Source organism: Anomaloglossus baeobatrachus, chromosome 10 (genome assembly GCF_048569485.1).
Source record: "Anomaloglossus baeobatrachus isolate aAnoBae1 chromosome 10, aAnoBae1.hap1, whole genome shotgun sequence".
Lineage (NCBI taxonomy): Eukaryota > Metazoa > Chordata > Amphibia > Anura > Aromobatidae > Anomaloglossus > Anomaloglossus baeobatrachus.
Window position 1 is genome coordinate 1,501,262 of NC_134362.1, and position 24,626 is coordinate 1,525,887.

At 43.3% G+C, this 24,626-nt stretch overlaps 1 protein-coding gene across 1 annotated transcript in view; it reads right to left on the reverse strand.

Moving 5' to 3' along the window:
- Window positions 1-24,626, reverse strand: part of OTOG (otogelin) — a 595,066-nt gene that overhangs the window by 34,916 nt on the left and 535,524 nt on the right. Inside the window, exons 47-48 of the mRNA XM_075326471.1 lie at window positions 5,844-5,884; window positions 5,688-5,763 (exon numbers count right to left, since the gene is read on the reverse strand). Coding sequence (XP_075182586.1) covers window positions 5,688-5,763; window positions 5,844-5,884 — 117 coding nt within the window. The remainder of the gene's footprint in view (window positions 1-5,687; window positions 5,764-5,843; window positions 5,885-24,626) is intronic.

Sequence of the window (24,626 nt, forward strand, 5' to 3'; positions counted from 1 at the left end):
GCACGTTCGCACACCGTCTGTGCTCTGGACATATCAGCACAGTAGTGACGTCACCGCTGTGCTGAAGAGAGCACAGACAGCGGGACAGTGATGAGAAGCAGCGCTGCACTCCCTCTCATCAGCACTTTCAAATGTACCGGCATCTGTGATCTGTGATCTGTGATGCCGGTACATTTGAATATGCGATCCTGAGCAGGGGGTCCGGTGCTGGCGGTGACATCACACAGGTCCCACAGAAGTGCAGGGGGAGGTTGTGGGCAGAGTACGGGGTGCAGGGGAATGTGTGGGAGGGTGCAGGGAAGGGGGCGGAGACTCCTCGCACTGTACCCGCCCAGCAGGGCGGCGACATGCTGTTTCCAGATTTGCATGTCAACATGGTCCTGCCCATGTTGACATGAAATGACCGGAAGCAGCAAAATCGCAGCAGGAGTGGTCACATGACCACTCTGAGCCGGGGGAGAGGGGCTGACAGCAGGGCAGGTAAGTGTTCTCTATCTACTTACCTGCCCCAATGTATCCCCATAGGGTAATAATGAAAAAAACCCAAAATAAGCCGGATAACCCCTTTAAATATATAAAATTTAATAGTTTGTTTCCTCATGCTTTATATACGAATCCAAAAACACAAAGGGCCTTATGCTATCTGTAACGGGTACCTGGACTGCCTGTGAAACGTCCGGTGGTGGCAGCATGATTATTATTGCATAGAATTATTGGAGTGCTATCATTAAGGGTAGCGAGGTATATATACAGTGCCTACAAGTAGTATTCAACCCCCTGCAGATTTAGCAGGTTTGATAAGATGCAAATAAGTTAGAGACTGCAAACTTCAAACAAGAGCAGGATTTATTAACAGATGCATAAATCTTACAAACCAACAAGTTATGTTGCTCAGTTAAATTTTAATAAATTTTCAACATAAAAGTGTGGGTCAATTATTATTCAACCCCTAGGTTTAATATTTTGTGGAATAACCCTTGTTTGCAATTACAGCTAATAATCGTCTTTTATAAGACCTGATCAGGCCGGCACAGGTCTCTGGAGTTATCTTGGCCCACTCCTCCATGCAGATCTTCTCCAAGTTATCTAGGTTCTTTGGGTGTCTCATGTGGACTTTAATCTTGAGCTCCTTCCACAAGTTTTCAATTGGGTTAAGGTCAGGAGACTGACTAGGCCACTGCAACACCTTGAATTTTTTCCCTCTTGAACCAGGCCTTGGTTTTCTTGGCTGTGTGCTTTGGGTCGTTGTCTTGTTGGAAGATGAAACGACGACCCATCTTAAGATCCTTGATGGAGGAGCGGAGGTTCTTGGCCAAAATCTCCAGGTAGGCCGTGCTATCCATCTTCCCATGGATGCGGACCAGATGGTCAGGCCCCTTGGCTGAGAAACAGCCCCACAGCATGATGCTGCCACCACCATGTTTGACTGTAGGGATGGTATTCTTGGGGTCGTATGCAGTGCCATCCAGTCTCCAAACGTCACGTGTGTGGTTGGCACCAAAGATCTCGATCTTGGTCTCATCAGACCAGAGAACCTTGAACCAGTCTGTCTCAGAGTCCTCCAAGTGATCATGAGCAAACTGTAGATGAGCCTTGACATGACGCTTTGAAAGTAAAGGTACCTTACGGGCTCATCTGGAACGGAGACCATTGCGGTGGAGTACGTTACTTATGGTATTGACTGAAACCAATGTCCCCACTGCCATGAGATCTTCCCGGAGCTCCTTCCTTGTTGTCCTTGGGTAAACCTTGACTCTTTGGACAAGCCTGGCCTCGGCACGGGTGGAAACTTTCAAAGGCTGTCCACGCCGTGGAAGGCTAACAGTAGTTCCATAAGCCTTCCACTTCCGGATGATGCTCCCAACAGTGGAGACAGGTAGGCCCAACTCCTTGGAAAGGGTTTTGTACCCCTTGCCAGCCTTGTGACCCTCCACGATCTTGTCTCTGATGGCCTTGGAATGCTCCTTTGTCTTTCCCATGTTGACCATGTATGAGTGCTGTTCACAAGTTTGGGGAGGGTCTTAATTAGTCAAAAAAGGCTGGAAAAAGAGATAATTAATCCAAACATGTGACGCTCATTGTTCTTTGTGCCTGAAATACTTCTTAATACTTTAGGGGATCCAAACAGAATTCTGGTGGTTTGAGGGGTTGAATAATAAATGACCCTCTGAATAAACTTTTCACAATTTAAAAACACAAAAAAAAAAAAGAAATAACATTCTTTTTTGATGCATTTCACACTTCCAGGCTGATCTACAGTCCAAATGTCACAATGCCAAGATAATTCCAAATGTGTAAACCTGCTAAATCTGCAGGGGGTTGAATACTACTTGTAGGCACTGTATATTCCATTAGCGGGAATCGGTGATATATACATTTACCCTTGCTGTGAGACCTCCAATATTTGGCATTATTAGCTCAGCAGCCTCATTCTGTTCATTGTCCTGCAGTACCAAAAGTGGCCTGCCGGCAAGAGGGGCGCTAGAGAGTAGTCGTGTTTGTGCCAAATCAGCAAACAGCTGCGGGATATCTGAGTGACTCCTCCGGCTGTTCGTGACAATCACAAATAGGCCCCCGCATTACACTGTTCTCTCTCTAGGAAACATACAGCCAACCAGAAACCCTAGTCACCCCCCCTTAGGGAAAGATAGACACACCAGTGGGCATGACCAGGCGGTTGTGACACGCCCACCCAGGGGTCCAGACAGCCCGGGGCGGGAAAACAGTTAGTTAAGCTGAGAGTGGAGTTTGGAGAGGAGTGTGGGCTGGAGCCAAGTGTAGCTCCAGCAAGAAAGTTCAAGTTGAACGGTACCAGGGTAGGAGCCCCGTGTGCCACTGGCCAGGAGGCAGACGGTGGTCTCCATCAGCAGGAGACGGGAAGACGGCTCGGCAGAACCGAGGTGGATTGGGACAGGGTTGTAGCCCGCCGGTACTGACACGGGGAACCGACCCAGAAACCAGGAGCACAAAGGGGGGTACTCGAACCCTGAAGCCCAGACCGGAACCAAACGGAACTGTTTAATTAACCGATTGAGGCCAGGACTAGAGGTCCTGTCCCACCCAAAGTCCCTCATAGAAGACAACAGCCCACCGATAGGGATAAGAGGTCACCGCCAGTGCCCATAGATCCCACGGGCCAGCGTCTGGGGGCACGGCTCCTTAGGCCACATCCAGCCGGGATAGACAGATTAATGCCAAGGTGGGGGGTATAATATAGTGTATTTTTTAAAAACTATCACTATATATAATATATTGAATACACCCCTACTCCAATAAATAGGCTATTCATATAAATCTAAAAACGACAAGAAAAAACAGCCAAAATTCAATAAAATATATTCCTTTATTAATAATGTAATTAAAACAGCCATTTATATGCAAGGTTAATGATGACAGGAGGGACCCACAACACAATTATGTATAAAAATAAATAAGAAATGTAATTACATGAAAAGGCCACCAGATGGCAGCAAGAGCCCAAAACAGGCGAGCACACATGGAAAACTGCCACAGAATAAATAAATATATATATATAAAGTGCAAATGCTATAAATTATACATAAAGTGCACAACAGTAATAATAAAGTGTATAATAGTGAAAAAGTGCACTATAATTAGTAGTACTATGGCAGACAATTCCATGTGAGGTCACATGCAAAGAGCATCAAGATAGCCACCTGGGGTAAATCCACAATGCTTAGTCAAAGTTGGACTATATAAAAGTGCAATGTGCAAGCAAACAAATGTAAATACATAGAATTAGATGGATATACCTGAAGCCATGTGGACCGTGTATAGGGAGCCTCCAACCCACCCTACACGTGTTTCGGCGCACCTTCTTCAGGGGAATGTGTCAACCGAAAGCCCACCGATAGGGATAAGAGGTCACCGCCAGTGCCCATAGATCCCACGGGCCAGCGTCTGGGGGCACGGCTCCTTAGGCCACATCCAGCTGGGAGCGGACTCCTGAGTTTCACACTAGGAAAGTCCACCTTACACAAACCGTGCAGAGGAAAAGGATAGAGACCACCAGCCGGGTGGGGGACCCGAATGCAACTGGCCGCGGCACCGGCCACCATCACCTAGGTTTACCAGAGACTTGTGTGTTTTACTAACAGTGAGTACACCAACATTCCCTGCGGTCCCTATCCCCTGCACAGAGCCACCGGGTCCTGGGGGAACCATCCCTGCCCACGGAGGGGTTAACAACTTGCTGCACAACATCTCCCCCGAGTGCTCCATAACAGCAGCGGTGGTGTCCCACCTCACCACAAACCGTGGGTGGCGTCACGAAGTTACTACGGCCTAGCCCGTACATCTACACCCCCCTATTTATTCGGCGTCTCCGTGAGACCCTCAAGCCACCCCTCCTGAAGGCCCGGATCCGAGCAGCGTTGGCTGCTGGAACGGGGGCGGCACATATCCTCTCTAAAGAAGTGGATAAGACTTAATGAAAGGTGCACGCCCGTGCACGATTATCCACGATTATCCATAGGAAGGTGAAAGAACTTACTGACATAATGACCACGGAGGAAATCATACCTCCGGATCAGGCAGATATGTACTGCAATATGCCCCGAAAATTGTCTGCCTAGGATGGCACCCCTGGCACAGCTCACCTGAGCCCACCATATGCAGAATGTCCACCCCATGCACAGCGTACACCACATGCAAAGAGACTACCCCATGCAGAAGGACCACCACATGAAGAGGGCCCAACACATGCAATGGGTCTACCCCATGCAGAGGGCCCACCCCATGCAGAGGGAAAACCCCATGCACAGGGTCCACCCCATGCACAGGGTCCACCCCAAGTAGAGGGCTCACCACTTGCAGAGGGTCCATCCCATGCAGAGGGCCCACCACTTGCAGAGGGCCCACTACTTGCAGAGGGCCCACCCCATGTAGAGTGACCACCCCATGCAGAGGGCCCACCCTATGCAGAGGGCCCACCCCGTGCAGAAGATCCACCCCATGCCTCTGCTAGCTCAAGAATAGGGCCCACCACTTCCAGAGGGTCCATCCCATGCACAGGGTCCACCCCATGCAGAAGGCCCACCACTTGTAGAGGCCCACCCAATGCAGAAGGTCCATCCCATGCAGAGGGACCATGTGATGGTGGGATATGGGGTAGGTGTATCATATGCAGATTCCTATTTTAAGCTTGGTTCACTGTCCATTATTTGTACTGCTTGTGTGTACATTGTATTGTCTGTAGGTATTCACCCCCTCTATTGTTCCTGGCCGTACGTCTGAGGGAAGGGGCCTGGGATAAACCTACTGTAAACTCTCTGCCTACCTGGGGGATTTGTCAGTCTGTTTGAAAACTTGAAGAGAGAAGGATTGATCCTCTGGAGAAGCTGAGACGTCTCAGAGACCTGGACATTTATTGCTGGACTAATTTTACCCTCTGTTTTGTGGATTATTTTATGGACCATTTGATTTGCTTGGAATAAATGCTCTTTGGATTGTGCATCCATCTCTCGCTCTGTTGATTGTGTGATATGGGAGAAGGACTCCGTCACAGTCCACCCCAAGCAGAGGGCCCACCCAATGCAGAAGGACCACCCTATGCAGAAGGACCACCCCAAGCAGAGGGTCCTCCGCATGCAGCTGAACTTAGAAACTGTTCAGTCAGAGATAATCTTACAAACTTCAGTTATTTCTGCTTGCCATCTCAGACTTACCACATTTATATATCGTGCAGTTACACAGATTTCCTGAAGAATTGGATACTTCTTCATCAACTGCTAATATTTCCCCCTGAAAAATGAAAATGTCGGCTCCTATGTAAGGGCTGAAATGGCAGAAAGTGGCGTCCCCCCATGAGAAGCGACACTCACCACATTACAATCCGGCTTATGGACTCTCTCACAGGAACATTCTGCAGACAGAAAAGGAAAGGCTGCAATACTAGTTATCACCACAGAGAGCAGTATTATAGTAGTTATCTTCATGTGCTTAGACGGCAGTATTATAGTAGTTATATTCTTGTATATAGGGGCAGTATTAGGCTATGTGCGCACGTTGCATTCAATTCCGCAATGTGTAAGTCACTGCACGTGCATCTCAGAACGCAGCCGAAAAAGCTGCGTTCTGAGACGCATTCGGCAGAACGCCACGTGCGCACATTCCTGGAGAATTCATGCGCGCTGGGTGCTTGCTCTGCTATAGACAGAGTGGGTAAAGCATCTATAACGCACATTTTTGACAGTGTGGTCCCACTCGGCTCTGCAGCATCCACATAGACTTGCAGCAGAGCCGAGTGGGACCGCACTGTCACTGTCATGGCTGGCTGCGGGACAGTGCCGCGCGATCAGAATGAACTCGGATGAACTTCACCCGACTTCATTGTGATCGCGTGGCTGTGTGCGTGTGCCGCGGCTTGATTTGCGGTCACACGTGAAGGACTCACCTGTGATCTCAAATCCCCTGAGTGATCTGCGCGATCAGCTGTGCTTTCACTCAGCTGACCCACGGCCACAGCTGCAGTCCTCCACCTGAGAGCGGTGGCCGCCAGTAACCTCAGTGACAGCACAGCTGATCGCGCGACTCACTTCAGTTGCTGCATGGAGCTCACAGGAGCAGCGGTATTCCTCTGCTGCTCCTGTCAGCTTCCGATGTAGCAGAGCTGAAAGTGTCAGGGGACCTTGCGTGGATTACGTCGGACCTGGAGGTGTTTTTGTGGGGTTAATAAAGTGGTGAAAGAGGGTGTTTTTTGTCTTTCATTACAAATAAAGTATTTTTTGGATGTGTGTGTTTATTTTCTTTAACTTACAGGTTAATCATGGAAGGTATCTCGAGGAGACGCCTGCCATGATTAACCTAGGACTTAGTGGCAGCTATGGGCTGCCATTAACTCCTTATTGCCTCGATTGCCACTGCATCAGGGCAATTCGGGATGAGCCGGGTAGAGTCCCGGGACTGTCGCATCTAATTGATGCAATTCCGGCTGCTGGCTGATATTTTTAGGCTGGGGGGCTCCCTATAACATGGAGCTCCCAATCCTGAGAATAGCAGCCTTCAGCCATATGGCTTTATCTTGGCTTGTATCAACATTGGGGGGGACGCACATCGTTTTTTTATTATTTATTTATTTTACTACACTACATAGACCCGCCTAAGGGCGACTGTGATTGATTGCAGTGAGACAGCTGTCACTCAGCGTGTGGTCGTGTCTGACTGCAACCAATCATAGGTTGGCGGGGGAAGCAGGAATTTTCAAAAGAGAAACCACCACAGTGTGAACGCCATGCAGCGCCGCCGCACCGGTGATCTGGATCGGTGAGTATGAGAGAGGGGGAGAGGGACCAACATGGACAGAGAGAGGGACAGAAAGAGAAAGACCGACCGACAGAGAGAGAGACCAAAAGACCTGCGTTTGTTATGTCAAAAAAACATGCGGATCGCAACAAAAATGCTGTGCAAACGCACCGCTTAACATTTTGGTAGCGTTTTTCTACAACTCCTTGATTTCAATAGGTGTAGAACGCAGCCAAAACGCTCAAAAGAAGTGACATGATGCTTCTTCAAACGCAGAGATTTTGTCACATTTTTGACAATCAAAACGCTGCTTTTCAAAAAGCATCGTGCGCACAGATTGAGGGGCACTGCAGCCAAATTTGAGATGCTGCCCTCTGACTGCTGGCCCCCTATGCTAGATTAGGAGGTGTCCCCCCCCTGGAAAGACACTGTTCAGCTACCCCCGCTCCTGTGGTTTGACCTGCTCTTGCCCCGCCTCCCGGATATAGGTCACCGCGCTGGCCAGCTTCCGGTCTCTCTGTTCAAGGACCCGGACCTGTTTGGACGGCCGGTGTCGTGTATCCGCTCCGGGAGGCGGTGAGAGAGGTATCAGCAGGGAGGGAAGCGTTCTGCCCACGGCGCTTTAGCTGTGAGCGGCTCCCTCCCTGCTGAGGCACAAGCGACGTGTGCCGGCAAGCGGTGTTCTGAGGGAACTACCCGCCCGCCGGTCAGCTTGTGCTCGCTGTCATTCACTAACCCCCTCCCCTCCCCTAGAATCAGCAGGGAGGGAAGCGTTCTGCCCACGGCGCTGTTAGCTGTGAGCGGTTTCCCTCCCTGCTGAGGCACAGGCGACATGTGCCGGCGAGCGGGGTTCTCTGGGAATTACCCGCCCGCCGGTCAGCTTGTGCTCGCCGTCCATCACAAAACCCCCATCAGCAGGGAGGGAAGCATCCTGCTCGCGACGCTGTTAGTTGTGAGCTGCTCCCTCCCTGCTGAGGCTCAGGCTGGTGCCGGCGGGCGGCGTTCTGAGGGAACTGCCCGCCCGCCGGTCGGCTTGAGCCCGCCGATAAGTTTAACCCCTTAACGACCCATCCATGACGTACTGGGTACGTCATGGATCGTGTGCCGTTAAGCCTCGCCCCTTGCCGCGGGCAGGAGGCGATCCGCGCACATATCAGCTGTTTTTAACAGCTGACATGTGTGTCTGCTAGCTGCGGGTGGAATCGCTTCCACCCGCGGCTATTAACCCCTTACATCTCGCTGCCAAAATCTGGCAGCAAGATGTATATGTGCGCCGCCATGACAGTTACTTACCCAGCCCCCACCGGAAGTCACGTGACATGACCACGTGACTTTCGGCGGTTGCCATGGTAGCACAGGGTCATGTGATGACGCCTGTAGCTAACATGACTCACTTCCTCTCAATGCCGGAATATAGCCGGCATTGAAAGTAAAGCACCAAATCTGCAGTTCTCAGCTCTGTAGCTGTGATCTGCAGATAGTGCAGAGCGATCGGATTGCTGATCGCTATAGCCCCCTAGGGGGACTAGTAAAATATAAAAAAAAAAAAAAGTTCAAATCACCCCCCTTTCACCCCATTGAAAATTAAAGGGTTATAAAAAAAAAAAAAAAATATACACATATTTGGTATCGCCGCGTTCAAAAATGCCCGATCTATCAAAATATAAAATCAATTGATCTGATCAGTAAATGGCGTAGCAGCAAAAAAATTCCAAACGCCAAAATTACGGGGTGTTTTTTGGTCGCCGCAAACTTTGCGCAAAATGCAATAACAGGCGATCAAAACGTAGCATCTCTGCAAAAAATGGTACCGTTAAAAACGTCAGGTCGAGACTGAATAAAATATCCCAAAAAGTATTGAATTTTTTTTGCCGTTTTCCAGTAAACTATATGGTAAAACCTATGGTTTCATTTAAAAGTACAACTCGTCCGGGCGTCGTGAGCGTCATAGTAGCAGGGTCACATGTGTAGAGCTAGATCCCCCTTTTCTTCAGACTAGGCTCCGGTGCGGACCCGCGGCGGGATGAAGCGCACCTTGGCGTACATTGGCCTGGACAGCGGAGTTGCTGTTGGAATTGGGCAAGGAACATCCAGAGTCGGGCCACCTTTTTCCTGCATAATCTGGCAAGTACCATTATGTGGAAGTGTGGGGTGGAATAAGTGCCCCGGGGGAGGGGTCACGTGATGTCACCAGGCAACAGGTTTTCCTCCCAATTCAACATTCTGTAACTAAGTTAGGTATGACCAACACCGTGGGTGTACTGAGGAAATCATACACCCGTTGTAAAAGCTGCTATAGTATCTGCCATTACTACCTCTTGTGGTAGGGCATTCCACAGTCTGACTGCTCTAACTGTAAAGAACCCTTTCCTATTTAGCTGCGGAGGAGGAAGTCATGTTCCAGTCCTTTATATTGACCACACATGTATTTATTCATATAAATGAGATCTCCTCCTCCTTTCCTTACAATAATCTAGTTGCCAATTATGTCCACCTAAATATTCTCTAAAAAAAAAAAAAATATACACAATTTTAGTTTTTGATCTTGGGTGCGTATAACTGGCAAGTGCTCTCCAATGTTTTATCAGACAGCAATCATTCTAATACTATAGAGGGTGCCAAGTAGCTTCATTATTTGAAGCACCTATTATGAATTAAAAAAAAAAAAGCCCCCCACCCTTTGGGTTTGTCTTTCGTTTTGGAAGGTTTTGCCGCATGGAAATAGGCTTTATCTGCTATTACTCATTGTATGGAGGTTTATCAGCTTTCGGCCCTGTGGATCCACAGGTATGAACCTCAACTTTGCGTGTAAGGTCATTTCCATTGCGGTCATTTTTTCCCAAGGCGCATTTGCTAGGCTGCCCAGTGCATGACTAAGCGGCAGTGCCACGTTCCCCGCAATTGGCACACTGGTCCAACCCTAGGTGGGGAAAGATTAAACGTTATTTTTCCGCTACATGGAATTAGGCACCTGAAAAGGAGGACCTGATGGTGTAGCTGAATTTTACTTTAAGTTTCAACGGCTACATTCACTTCAAGTGCAGGAACGGACAAATTGGTGTGTGGAGTATTTAACAGCAGCAGGTACAGCTGTTTCGGGATGATTTTCAATACAACAGGGTTTTCACACACACAAAAAAAAAAAAAAAGTAGGCTTGGCCTAGGGGCCATGTTTCGAGAAACCTACCCCCTGGCTGCAACTTTCCCCCAAGTATGTTGCAGTTGGAAAAGGGGGTGGTTGAAGACTCCAAAAAAGTGGTATGACCAGTTGGTTTACCAAGCCTGGGGGAAAAACCATCTAACCACCTGTCTACAACTTCCCTCATCAGTAAGTGGGCTGATTAGGCTTTTTGGTGTTTAGAATGCACATCAGTCAACGAAAGGTTAAAGTCATAACAGGTATCCGGTTGTCGTGATAGCATTTTTTTACACCTTATTGCATTTCCAATTCCAGGTATTCCCGTTAACTCCATCTGCTGGCAGGATCAAGGGTTTGATTTCTTAAATTCGTAGTGGGATGTCCAGTAAAAGGAGGCCGATGACCCGGCCTCCCGTTACAACACAGACATGACGGGCCTATGGTAAGGTATGCAGCGAGTGGGGTTTACCAGGTGGGTGAATAGCATGATGATTTTCAAGCAATCCCTTGTTAATATACAACCGGCAGTATTTAGAGATTCTACATCACCAACGGACACTGTTTTTTCCTGTTGCGAGCAAACTGGTACTGGGTTTTGCATTGCCATTTTTTCAATTGCGGAACTGGACTTGCGTGACCAAGGCTTAGTGGGACCCACGGTATGGAAGGGTTAGAGGATTAGCGGCAAGTGGGTGGATGTTAGGAGGCCTAATACTTCCTAGCTGTTTGCCGACCTAATAAAAGGTACCGGGCTGGGGGGTTATGCCCATTGCGGACTTACTCTTAAAGCATAGTCACATAGGTTGAAGAAAGACTTAGGTCTATCTAGTCAAGCGTTTTCTTCCCTCGCAGTTCTGGGGACCTTTTTCCCCAACCCATGCTCGAGGGTGTTAGTGATGGCCCTTAGACGAGGGGCGACGGGGAGCATTTTTTAACCACAAAGATTTTTTCCCATATTTAGCGGACAGTTTTGGCGGTAATTCGGTGGTGGCTGTTTATTTTGGGTTCTCCAGCTGCAGGATCTGGGTTGTTATCCCCACCCCCAACCCCCCCCCCAGAACCAGGGAGCTCCTGAGGCGTTGGGTGCAAGTGTGTATGAGCGTGTTTTCAATGGGATGGGGGTTGGCAATGCAAATGAATTTTTGAGGGACGTTTGTACAGAGTTTCTTTTAAAAACAGTCCACCAGTAGACGCGCAAGAGGCTACTGACTGTCATATACAAAAGAGGAAGCTCTGCTACACTGATATATAGGTGCTCAGAGGTAAAAAATTCAAATATAGAGGGTAACCCCGGCACACTAAATCTCCCAATCTGAGTAAAAAGTCACACTGAATAGTAATGCAATTAATTCTTTATTAAGTCCTTTTTTTGAAAAAGTTGCATGTGTAGTTTTTGTCCAATATAAATACAATTGACGTTTCGGCCTAAGCCTTCGTCAGATTGGACTTATCTAAATACAATGAAAAAAAATAACAAGAATCAATATCACATAAACAGTGAGAGGACAGTTACATACAATGCATTTGATACAATTGCAGATCAAAAGTAGACAATGCTGATGTCATAACACAGGATAAGATGGATACAATGTAGGTACAATGTCATCATGCATCACAGGTCAGAGAGGGTAGATAAATAGAATCCGCCAATAATGAGAACTATAGTGCAAGGTGAAATGACACTAAAATTGGCTGAGCTAATGGGTAAACCGACCAAGGAAAGAAAGGTAGAACAACGACTATTCAGAAGAAAAAGGGGGGGGGGGGGGAAGGAGAGAGGGGGGAGAAGGGGAGGGGGGGGGGAAAGGAGAAGAAGAGAAAAGAGAAGGGGAAGTTTTGGTGTGTCCGACTCACCAGGTACATATAATGGCAAGAAATGCGTCAATAAAGAGAGCTGTTCAGTGCAGACAGCTTATTCTGTGAGATCTAATGCTATAAAAAAGAACATATATGTTAAGAAAAGAACCACAGGGACCAAATAAAGGCTAATACTCATGCGTTCGGGACAAATAGCATAGGGTACCTGTTATAGGTTGGCCCACTGTGATAATTTAGTATTGTTGGTTACTAGTATATAAGTCAGGTGCTCAAAATGCCACAACCTGAGGATGCTGGAATTGAGCGTCAATCATGGAGCGCGCTAAAATGAAAAAATGATTAACAGTCAATTAAGTCTGTGTAAAGTAAAGCTCTGTCAATAGGTATAATGTTAACCCTGACATAGTGTACCTGGGTTATGTCTTAGCTGAATATAGTGCTGTCATATGTGCTGTATATAGGTTACCAGGACGTTCTCCACAGTACGCACCTGTGGGTATCACGCTGTGGAATACAGATGATACTATAAGATGCACAGTTGATAATAGAGGCAATATGCCTATCTAAAGAATAATCAGTGAGACAGCTGACAACATGACTAAGCCTTGCATAGCAGCTTATACCATTATGTGCCTTACTCAGATACGAGCATATAAGTAGCCTGGGGAAGCACCATAGCTAGTCCAACAAACAAGAAACATATAGTAATGATAAAAAGAACCAGAAATAGAATACCTGCCGCTAGAATTCTGCAGAGATAATGCCCCAATGTTAACACTGACCAGGTGCAAATAGATCACCGCCAAAGAGCACTGAGGAACATGTATAGGAAGCGTCTAGTATAATGAGAATTAATGTTAACAATTTATTCCAATCGTCACAGAGTGATTACCCACATATAAATATATATTTATAATCTGCCATGGTGTACCTGTGCAGCCGCCTTGTACGCCCCCACATAGATCATGTAGGCAAAGGACAGGTAAGAAACGACATTACCTATATGAATGGCCCGGGTGTACAGCCGGTGGCACCGGAGGGGTTAATAGGCCAAGGTCCTAATATGTAAAGATAAATCGTGGATAGTTAGAGCTGAAGAGTAGAAAAAGGATAGAGGGTCGGTTGCCATTACTCACCTCGCCGCTGTGGACGTGTGTTCAGTGCTCGCGTGTCCTGTGCAGTGAGCTCCGTCCAGCGTGCGAGGGTTCTTGTAGGAAGTGTGGGTGGGATTACCAGATCACTTCCTGCGTGTGGAACGCAGGAAGTCAGGAGGTGGAACGCACACCGCGCATGCGCAGTGTGCGCTACATCTCCGAGAATATCTGGGCGTGTCTGGAGTGACGTCCACAAATGGTGAATGGGCCAATGCGACGTGCGAGAAGGATCCACTATATCAGTGCCGGAGAGGAAGTTGCTGCCAAATTTTTCAAGTGCCATATACGTTTTAGAGTAATAGTGCAGTTATCCTTAATGTAGCTGGTGAGTGCACTATTTCAGTGGTGATTTAACGCTTCTGAAAAGAGAAAGAATCACATAGTTATATGAAATTTCATCAGGTATATACAGTAACAGTCATAATATTAAAAACAGCCTATGTAGCCCACCAAAGAGATGGACATATATATCACTATGCTTATTATAATGTTAAACTTGATGCTAGTAGATCATGCATAAACATAAATGGATACCCCAAAATGGACACATGAGAGAGAATAATACGTAAGTATCGCAAAATAGAATAGAGCCAAGTTTATCGCGACCAGCTTCCAACCAAGAAAAACTGGGATTCTAAGGAAAACAAATGTCAACTGGCTCTATTTTGTTTTCCTTAGAATCCCAGTTTTTCTTGGTTGGAAGCTGGTCGCGATAAACTTGGCTCTATTCTATTTTGCGATACTTACGTATTATTCTCTCTCATGTGTCCATTTTGGGGTATCCATTTATGTTTATGCATGATCTACTAGCATCAAGTTTAACATTATAATAAGCATAGTGATATATATGTCCATCTCTTTGGTGGGCTACATAGGCTGTTTTTAATATTATGACTGTTACTGTATATACCTGATGAAATTTCATATAACTATGTGATTCTTTCTCTTTTCAGAAGCGTTAAATCACCACTGAAATAGTGCACTCACCAGCTACATTAAGGATAACTGCACTATTACTCTAAAACGTATATGGCACTTGAAAAATTTGGCAGCAACTTCCTCTCCGGCACTGATATAGTGGATCCTTCTCGCACGTCGCATTGGCCCATTCACCATTTGTGGACGTCACTCCAGACACGCCCAGATATTCTCGGAGATGTAGCGCACACTGCGCATGCGCGGTGTGCGTTCCACCTCCTGACTTCCTGCGTTCCACACGCAGGAAGTGATCTGGTAATCCCACCCACACTTCCTACAAGAACCCTCGCACGCTGGACGGAGCTCACTGCACAGGACACGCGAGCACTGAACACACGTCCACAGCGGCGAGGTGAGTAATGGCAACCGACCCTCTATCCTTTTTCTACTCTTCAGCTCTAACTATCCACGATTTATCTTTACATATTAGGACCTTGGCCTATTAACCCCTCCGGTGCCACCGGCTGTACACCCGGGCCATTCATATAGGTAATGTCGTTTCTTACCTGTCCTTTGCCTACATGATCTATGTGGGGGCGTACAAGGCGGCTGCACAGGTACACCATGGCAGATTATAAATATATATTTATATGTGGGTAATCACTCTGTGACGATTGGAATAAATTGTTAACATTAATTCTCATTATACTAGACGCTTCCTATACATGTTCCTCAGTGCTCTTTGGCGGTGATCTATTTGCACCTGGTCAGTGTTAACATTGGGGCATTACGGTATCTCTGCAGAATTCTAGCGGCAGGTATTCTATTTCTGGTTCTTTTTATCATTACTATATGTTTCTTGTTTGTTGGACTAGCTATGGTGCTTCCCCAGGCTACTTATATGCTCGTATCTGAGTAAGGCACATAATGGTATAAGCTGCTATGCAAGGCTTAGTCATGTTGTCAGCTGTCTCACTGATTATTCTTTAGATAGGCATATTGCCTCTATTATCAACTGTGCATCTTATAGTATCATCTGTATTCCACAGCGTGATACCCACAGGTGCGTACTGTGGAGAACGTCCTGGTAACCTATATACAGCACATATGACAGCACTATATTCAGCTAAGACATAACCCAGGTACACTATGTCAGGGTTAACATTATACCTATTGATAGAGCTTTACTTTACACAGACTTAATTGACTGTTAATCATTTTTTCATTTTAGCGCGCTCCATGATTGACGCTCAATTCCAGCATCCTCAGGTTGTGGCATTTTGAGCACCTGACTTATATACTAGTAACCAACAATACTAAATTATCACAGTGGGCCAACCTACAGTTAGGTCCAGAAATCTTTGGACAGTGACACAATTTTGGCGAGTTGGGCTCTGCAAGCCACCACATTGGATTTGAAATGAAATCTCTACAACAGAATTCAAGTGCAGATTGTAACGTTTAATTTGAAGGTTTGAACAAAAATATCTGATAGAAATTGTAGGAATTGTCACATTTCTTTACAAACACTCCACATTTTAGGAGGTCAAAAGTAATTGGACAAATAAACCAAACCCAAACAAAATATTTTTATTTTCAATATTTTGTTGCAAATCCTTTGGAGGCAATCACTGCCTTAAGTCTGGAACCCATGGACATCACCAAACGCTGGGTTTCCTCCTTCTTAATGCTTTGCCAGGCCTTTACAGCCGCAGCCTTCAGGTCTTGCTTGTTTGTGGGTCTTTCCGTCTTAAGTCTGGATTTGAGCAAGTGAAATGCATGCTCAATTGGGTTAAGATCTGGTGATTGACTTGGCCATTGCAGAATGTTCCACTTTTTTGCACTCATGAACTCCTGGGTAGCTTTGGCTGTATGCTTGGGGTCATTGTCCATCTGTACTATGAAGCGCCGTCCGATCAACTTTGCGGCATTTGGCTGAATCTGGGCTGAAAGTATATCCCGGTACACTTCAGAATTCATCCGGCTACTCTTGTCTGCTGTTATGTCATCAATAAACACAAGTGACCCAGTGCCATTGAAAGCCATGCATGCCCATGCCATCACGTTGCCTCCACCATGTTTTACAGAGGATGTGGTGTGCCTTGGATCATGTGCCGTTCCCTTTCTTCTCCAAACTTTTTTCTTCCCATCATTCTGGTACAGGTTGATCTTGGTCTCATCTGTCCATAGAATACTTTTCCAGAACTGAGCTGGCTTCATGAGGTGTTTTTCAGCAAATTTAACTCTGGCCTGTCTATTTTTGGAATTGATGAATGGTTTGCATCTAGATGTGAACCCTTTGTATTTACTTTCATGGAGTCTTCTCTTTACTGGTGACTTAGAGACAGATACACCTACTTCACTGAGAGTGTTCTGGACTTCAGTTGATGTTGTGAACGGGTTCTTCTTCACCAAAGAAAGTATGCGGCGATCATCCACCACTGTTGTCATCCGTGGACGCCCAGGCCTTTTTGAGTTCCCAAGCTCACCAGTCAATTCCTTTTTTCTCAGAATGTACCCGACTGTTGATTTTGCTACTCCAAGCATGTCTGCTATCTCTCTGATGGATTTTTTCTTTTTTTTTCAGCCTCAGGATGTTCTGCTTCACCTCAATTGAGAGTTCCTTAGATCGCATGTTGTCTGGTCACAGCAACAGCTTCCAAATGCAAAACCACACACCTGTAATCAACCCCAGACCTTTTAACTACTTCATTGATTACAGGTTAACGAGGGAGATGCCTTCAGAGTTAATTGCAGCCCTTAGAGTCCCTTGTCCAATTACTTTTGGTCCCTTGAAAAAGAGGAGGCTATGCATTACAGAGCTATGATTCCTAAACCCTTTCTCCGATTTGGATGTGAAAACTCTCATATTGCAGCTGGGAGTGTGCACTTTCAGCCCATATTATATATAGAATTGTATTTCTGAACATGTTTTTGTAAACAGCTAAAATAACAAAACTTGTGTCACTGTCCAAATATTTCTGGACCTAACTGTATAACAGGTACCCTATGCTATTTGTCCCGAACGCATGAGTATTAGCCTTTATTTGGTCCCTGTGGTTCTTTTCTTAACATATATGTTCTTTTTTATAGCATTAGATCTCACAGAATAAGCTGTCTGCACTGAACAGCTCTCTTTATTGACGCATTTCTTGCCATTATATGTACCTGGTGAGTCGGACACACCAAAACTTCCCCTTCTTTTTTCTCTTCTTCTCCTTTCCCCCCCCCCCCTCCCATTCTCCCCCCTCTCTCCTTTCCCCCCCCCTTTTTCTTCTGAATAGTCGTTGTTCTACCTTTCTTTCCTTGGTCGGTTTACCCATTAGCTCAGCCAATTTTAGTGTCATTTCACCTTGCACTATAGTTCTCATTATTGGCGGATTCTATTTATCTACCCTCTCTGACCTGTGATGCATGATGACATTGTACCTACATTGTATCCATCTTATCCTGTGTTATGACATCAGCATTGTCTACTTTTGATCTGCAATTGTATCAAATGCATTGTATGTAACTGTCCTCTCACTGTTTATGTGATATTGATTCTTGTTATTTTTTTTCATTGTATTTAGATAAGTCCAATCTGACGAAGGCTTAGGCCGAAACGTCAATTGTATTTATATTGGACAAAAACTACACATGCAACTTTTTCAAAAAAAGGACTTAATAAAGAATTAATTGCATTACTATTCAGTGTGACTTTTTACTCAGATTGGGAGATTTAGTGTGCCGGGGTTACCCTCTAAACTGACTGTCATATAGGCTTGCGTAACATTACATATGTTCCAGATTTGTGTATTTTATTATTAATAATAAAAATAAAAAAAAAAAAAAAAAAAAAAGTACGTGGGGTTTTGCCAAATCCACCTCAGAGAGAAGAGGGTCTGCTGGTTATGAGAATTTTGCTGGTTACGAGAATTTTCCTTTCTGACAATGTTTTTCTTTTCAGATGTAAGTTGGCCTAGTGTCCGAGCTTAGGTCATGCCCATACTTCTCGGGCAGCGTTAAAAGGTGATCCTCGCCCTGGCGGTTGGTGCTTTGTTTCCATTGACCTGGATGGTAATTGGAGAAGTTGCCGGGGGCTGGTTTAGCTGAGGGCGCTACCTGAGGTGTTCAGGATTGGTGAGCCACCTTCCACAGTTGACTTGGCGACCCAAGTAAGCGTCACAGATCTGGTCTCCTGCCATCTAGCAGCGCTCCGCCCCGTACCCTCATGCGGTCAGAGATGTACAATTTTCCCTGTTATTTTCCGAAGTTAAGATGGGCCAGCCAGAGGTGACTTCAGCTCATATGCGAACGTATCTTAAGGAAGGATGTGTTATGGAGCTGTCCTTGGCACATGGGCAACCAGTGCCTACCTAAGTTGATTCTGTAAAATATTAAAAAAAAAAAAAAAACGCCAGCTGGAAGGTATTAACTTGGCCTTCCTTATGAGGAAGCGGGTACATCTTAAATGATGCTGTTTCGGATATGTTGGTAGTGGGAATGTGCGAGGAGATGGCTCAGGTACGATGTTTTTTTGGGGGGGTCGCAGCTTGCTAGCGCTGTGCTGCTCCTTGGCGGAAGGGGTAGGAAAAGTGGTGGTGAAATACCCGCGCCGGACGGCCGGTGGGGGAAAATTTCCCAAAACCCCGTGGTGTTGGCTAGGAATGCCTAATTTAAAAGCTGCGACCAAAAATTTATGCCAAAGTAAAAGATGAGTGTTTTTTCCCTATGCCTCTCCATAAGTGAAAATAAAAGCAATTTAACTTATAAAGAACGGTGTGGTGTCTTTCTAGGGGGGAAAAAGTGGTGTTTGGGTCCTGGCAGTCTGAGGGGCACTGCAGCCAAATTTGAGATGCTGCCCCCTGACTGCTGGCCCCCTATGCTAGATTAGGAGGTGTCCCCCCCCCTGCAAAGACACTGTTCAGCTACCCCCGCTCCTGTGGTTTGACCTGCTCTTGCCCCGCCTCCCGGATATAGGTCACCGCGCTGGCCAGCTTCCGGTCTCTCTGTTCAAGGACCCGGACCTGTTTCCCGCTCTCCTTCCCCTTGGTTTTTATGAGTTTTGTCGTATTTCTCTGTGTGAAGTCGCAGCAGCGGAAGGGGTAGGAAAAGTGGTGGTGAAATACCCGCGCCGGACGGCCGATGGCGGAAAATTTCCCAAAACCCCGTGGTGTTGGCTGGTAATGCCTAATTTAAAAGCTGCGACCAAAAATTTATGCCAAAGGAAAAGATGAGAGTGTTTTTTCCCTATGCCTCTCCATAAGTGAATAAGTGAAAATAAAAGCAATTTAACTTATAAAGAACGGTGTGGTGTCTTTCTAGGGGGGAAAAAGTGGTGTTTGGGTCCTGGCAGTCTTTGCATGATTCTCATACACTTTGCGGGGGAAGCAGCACGCATGCATTTTGTCAATGACACAGTGCAGTTGTAAACGCAGCCAAAACGCAGAAAAATACGCAACGTGCGCACATCGCCTTATAGTAGTTATATTCTTATACAAAGGGGCAGTATTATAGTAGTTATATTCTTGTACACAGGGGCAGTATTATAGTAGTTATATTCTTGTACATAGGGGCAGTATTATAGTAGTTATATTGTTGTACATAGGAGCAGTATTATAGTAGTTATATTCTTGTACATAGGGGCAGTATTATAGTAGCTATATTCTTGTACATAGGGGCAGTATTATAGTAGTTATATTCTTGTACATAGGGGCAGTATTATAGTAGTTATATTCTTGTACATAGGGGCAGTATTATAGTAGTTATATTCCTGTACATAGGAGCAGTTTTATTGTAGTTATATTCTTGTACATAGGGGCAGTAGTATAGTAGTTATATTCTTGTATATAGTGGCAGTAATATAGTAGTTATATTCTTGTACATAGGAGCAGTATTATAGTAGTTATATTCTTGTACATAGGGGCAGTATTATAGTAGTTATATTCTTGTACATAGGAGCAGTATTATAGTAGTTATATTCTTGTACATAGGGGCAGTATTATAGTAGTTATATTCTTGTATATAGGGGCAGTATTATAGCAGTTATATTCTTGTACATAGGGGCAGTATTATAGTAGTTATATTCTTGTATATAGGGGCAGTATTATAGTAGTTATATTCTTTTACAGAGGGGCAGTATTATAGTAGTTATATTCTTGTACATAGGGGCAGTATTATAGTAGGTATATTCTTTTACAGAGGGACAGTATTATAGTAGTTATATTCTTGTACATAGGGGCAGTATTATAGTAGTTATATTCTTGTACATAGGGGACAGTATTATAGTAGTTATATTCTTGTTCATAGGGGCAGTATTATAGTAGTTATATTCTTGTACATAGGGGGCAGTATTATAGTAGTTATATTCTTGTACATAGGGGCAGTATTATAGTAGTTATATTCTTGTACATAGGGGCAGCATTATAGTAGTTATATTCTGGTACAGAGGGGCAGTATTATAGTAGTTATATTTTTGTATATAGGAGCAGTATCATAGTAGTTATATTCTTGTACATAGGAGCAGTATTATAGTAGTTATATTATTTTACAGAGGGGCAGTATTATAGTAGTTATATTCTTGTACATAGGGGGCAGTATTATAGTAGTTATATTCTTGTACATAGGGGCAGTATTATAGCAGTTATATTCTTGTACATAGGGGCAGTATTATAGTAGTTATATTCTTGTACATAGAGGCAGTAGTATAGTAGTTATATTCTTGTACATAGGAGCAGTATTATTGTAGTTATATTCTTGTATATAGGGGCAGTATTATAGTAGTTATATTGTTGTACATAGGAGCAGTATTATAGTAGTTATATTCTTGTACATAGGAGCAGTATTATAGTAGTTATATTCTTGTACATAGAGGCAGTAGTATAGTAGTTATATTCTTGTACATAGGAGCAGTATTATTGTAGTTATATTCTTGTATATAGGGGCAGTATTATAGTAGTTATATTCTTGTACATAGGAGCAGTATTATAGTAGTTATATTCTTGTACATAGAGGCAGTAGTATAGTAGTTATATTCTTGTACATAGGAGCAGTATTATTGTAGTTATATTCTTGTATATAGGGGCAGTATTATAGTAGTTATATTGTTGTACATAGGAGCAGTATTATAGTAGTTATATTCTTGTACATAGGGGCAGTATTATAGTAGTTATATTCTTGTACATAGGGGCAGTATTATAGTAGTTATATTCTTGTATATAGGGGCAGTATTATAGTAGTTATATTCTTGTACATAGGAGCAGTATTATAGTAGTTATATTGTTGTATATAGGGGCAGTATTATAGCAGTTATATTCCTGTACATAGGGGCAGTATTATAGTAGTTATATTCTTGTACATAGGGGCAGCATTATAGTAGTTATATTCTTGTACATAGGGGCAGTATTATAGCAGTTATATTCTTGTACATAGGGGCAGTATTATAGTAGTTATATTCTTGTATATAGGGGCAGTATTATAGTAGTTATATTCTTTTACAGAGGGGCAGTATTATAGTAGTTATATTCTTGTACATAGGGGCAGTATTATAGTAGGTATATTCTTTTACAGAGGGACAGTATTATAGTAGTTATATTCTTGTACATAGGGGCAGTATTATAGTAGTTATATTGTTGTACATAGGAGCAGTATTATAGTAGTTATATTCTTGTACATAGGGGCAGCATTATAGTAGTTATATTCTTGTACATAGGGGCAGTATTATAGTAGTTATATTGTTGTATATAGGAGCAGTAGTATAGTAGTTATATTCTTGTACATAGGGGCAGTATTATAGTAGTTATATTCTTGTACATAGGGGACAGTATTATAGTAGTTATATTCTTGTTCATAGGGGCAGTATTATAGTAGTTATATTCTTGTACATAGGGGGCAGTATTATAGTAGTTATATTCTTGTACATAGGGGCAGTATTATAGTAGTTATATTCTTGTACATAGGGGCAGCATTATAGTAGTTATATTCTGGTACAGAGGGGCAGTATTATAGTAGTTATATTTTTGTATATAGGAGCAGTATCATAGTAGTTATATTCTTGTACATAGGAGCAGTATTATAGTAGTTATATTATTTTACAGAGGGGCAGTATTATAGTAGTTATATTCTTGTACATAGGGGCAGTATTATAGTAGTTATATTCTTGTACATAGGGGCAGTATTATAGTAGTTATATTCTTGTACATAGGGGCAGTATTATAGTAGTTATATTCTTGTACATAGGGGCAGTGTTATAGTAGTTATATTCTTGTGTATAGAGGCAGTATTATAGTAGTTATATTCTTGTACATAGGGGGCAGTATTATAGTAGTTATATTGTAGATAGGGGCAGTATTATAGTAGTTATATTCTTGTATATAGAGGCAGTATTATAGTAGTTATATTCTTGTACATAGGAGCAGTATTATAGTAGTTATATTCTTGTACATAGGAGCAGTATAATAGTAGTTATATTCTTGTACATAGGAGCAGTATTATAGTAGTAATATTCTTGTACATAGGGGCAGTATTATAGTAGTTATATTCTTGTACATAGGAGCAGTATTATAGTAGTTATATTCTTGTACATAGGGGCAGTATTATAGTAGTTATATTCTTGTACATAGGGGCAGTATTATAGCAGTTATATTCTTGTACATAGGGGCAGTATTATAGTAGTTATATTCTTGTATATAGGGGCAGTATTATAGTAGTTATATTCTTTTACAGAGGGGCAGTATTATAGTAGTTATATTCTTGTACATAGGGGCAGTATTATAGTAGGTATATTCTTTTACAGAGGGACAGTATTATAGTAGTTATATTCTTGTACATAGGGGCAGTATTATAGTAGTTATATTCTTGTACATAGGGGACAGTATTATAGTAGTTATATTCTTGTTCATAGGGGCAGTATTATAGTAGTTATATTCTTGTACATAGGGGGCAGTATTATAGTAGTTATATTCTTGTACATAGGGGCAGTATTATAGTAGTTATATTCTTGTACATAGGGGCAGCATTATAGTAGTTATATCCTTTTACAGAGGGGCAGTATTATAGTAGTTATATTCTTGTACATAGGGGCAGTATTATAGCAGTTATATTCTTGTACATAGGGGGCAGTATTATAGTAGTTAAATTCTTGTACATAGGGGCAGTATTATAGTAGTTATATTCTTGTACATAGGGGCAGTATTATAGTAGTTATATTCTTGTACATAGGGGGCAGTATTATAGTAGTTATATTCTTGTACATAGGGGCAGTAGTATAGTAGTTATATTCTTGTATATAGGGGCAGTATTATAGTAGTTATATTCTTTTACAGAGGGGCAGTATTATAGTAGTTATATTCTTGTACATAGGGGCAGTATTATAGTAGTTATATTCTTGTACATAGGGGCAGTGTTATAGCAGTTATATTCTTGTTCATAGGGGCAGTATTATAGTAGTTATATTCTTGTACATAGGGGCAGTAGTATAGTAGTTATATTCTTGTACATAGGGGCAGTATTATAGTAGTTATATTCTAGTTCATAGGGGCAGTATTATAGTAGTTATATTCTTGTACATAGGGGCAGTATTATAGTAGTTATATTCTTGTACATAGGGGCAGCATTATAGTAGTTATATTCTGGTACAGAGGGGCAGTATTATAGTAGTTATATTTTTGTATATAGGAGCAGTATCATAGTAGTTATATTCTTGTACATAGGAGCAGTATTATAGTAGTTATATTATTTTACATAGGGGCAGTATTATAGTAGTTATATTCTAGTTCATAGGGGCAGTATTATAGTAGTTATATTCTTGTACATAGGGGCAGTATTATAGTAGTTATATTCTTGTGTATAGGGGCAGTATTATAGTAGTTATATTGTTGTACATAGGAGCAGTATTATAGTAGTTATATTCTTGTACATAGGGGCAGTATTATAGTAGTTATATTCTTGTACATAGGGGCAGTATTATAGCAGTTATATTCTTGTACATAGGGGGCAGTATTATAGTAGTTATATTCTTGTACATAGGGGCAGTATTATAGTAGTTATATTCTTGTACATAGGGGCAGTATTATAGTAGTTATATTCTTGTACATAGGGGCAGTATTATAGTAGTTATATTCTTGTACATAGGGGCAGTATTATAGTAGTTATATTCTTGTACATAGGGGCAGTAGTATAGTAGTTATATTCTTGTACATAGGAGCAGTATTATTGTAGTTATATTCTTGTATATAGGGGCAGTATTATAGTAGTTATATTCTTGTACATAGGGGCAGTATTATAGTAGTTATATTCTTGTATATAGGGGCAGTATTATAGTAATTATATTCTTTTACAGAGGGGCAGTATTA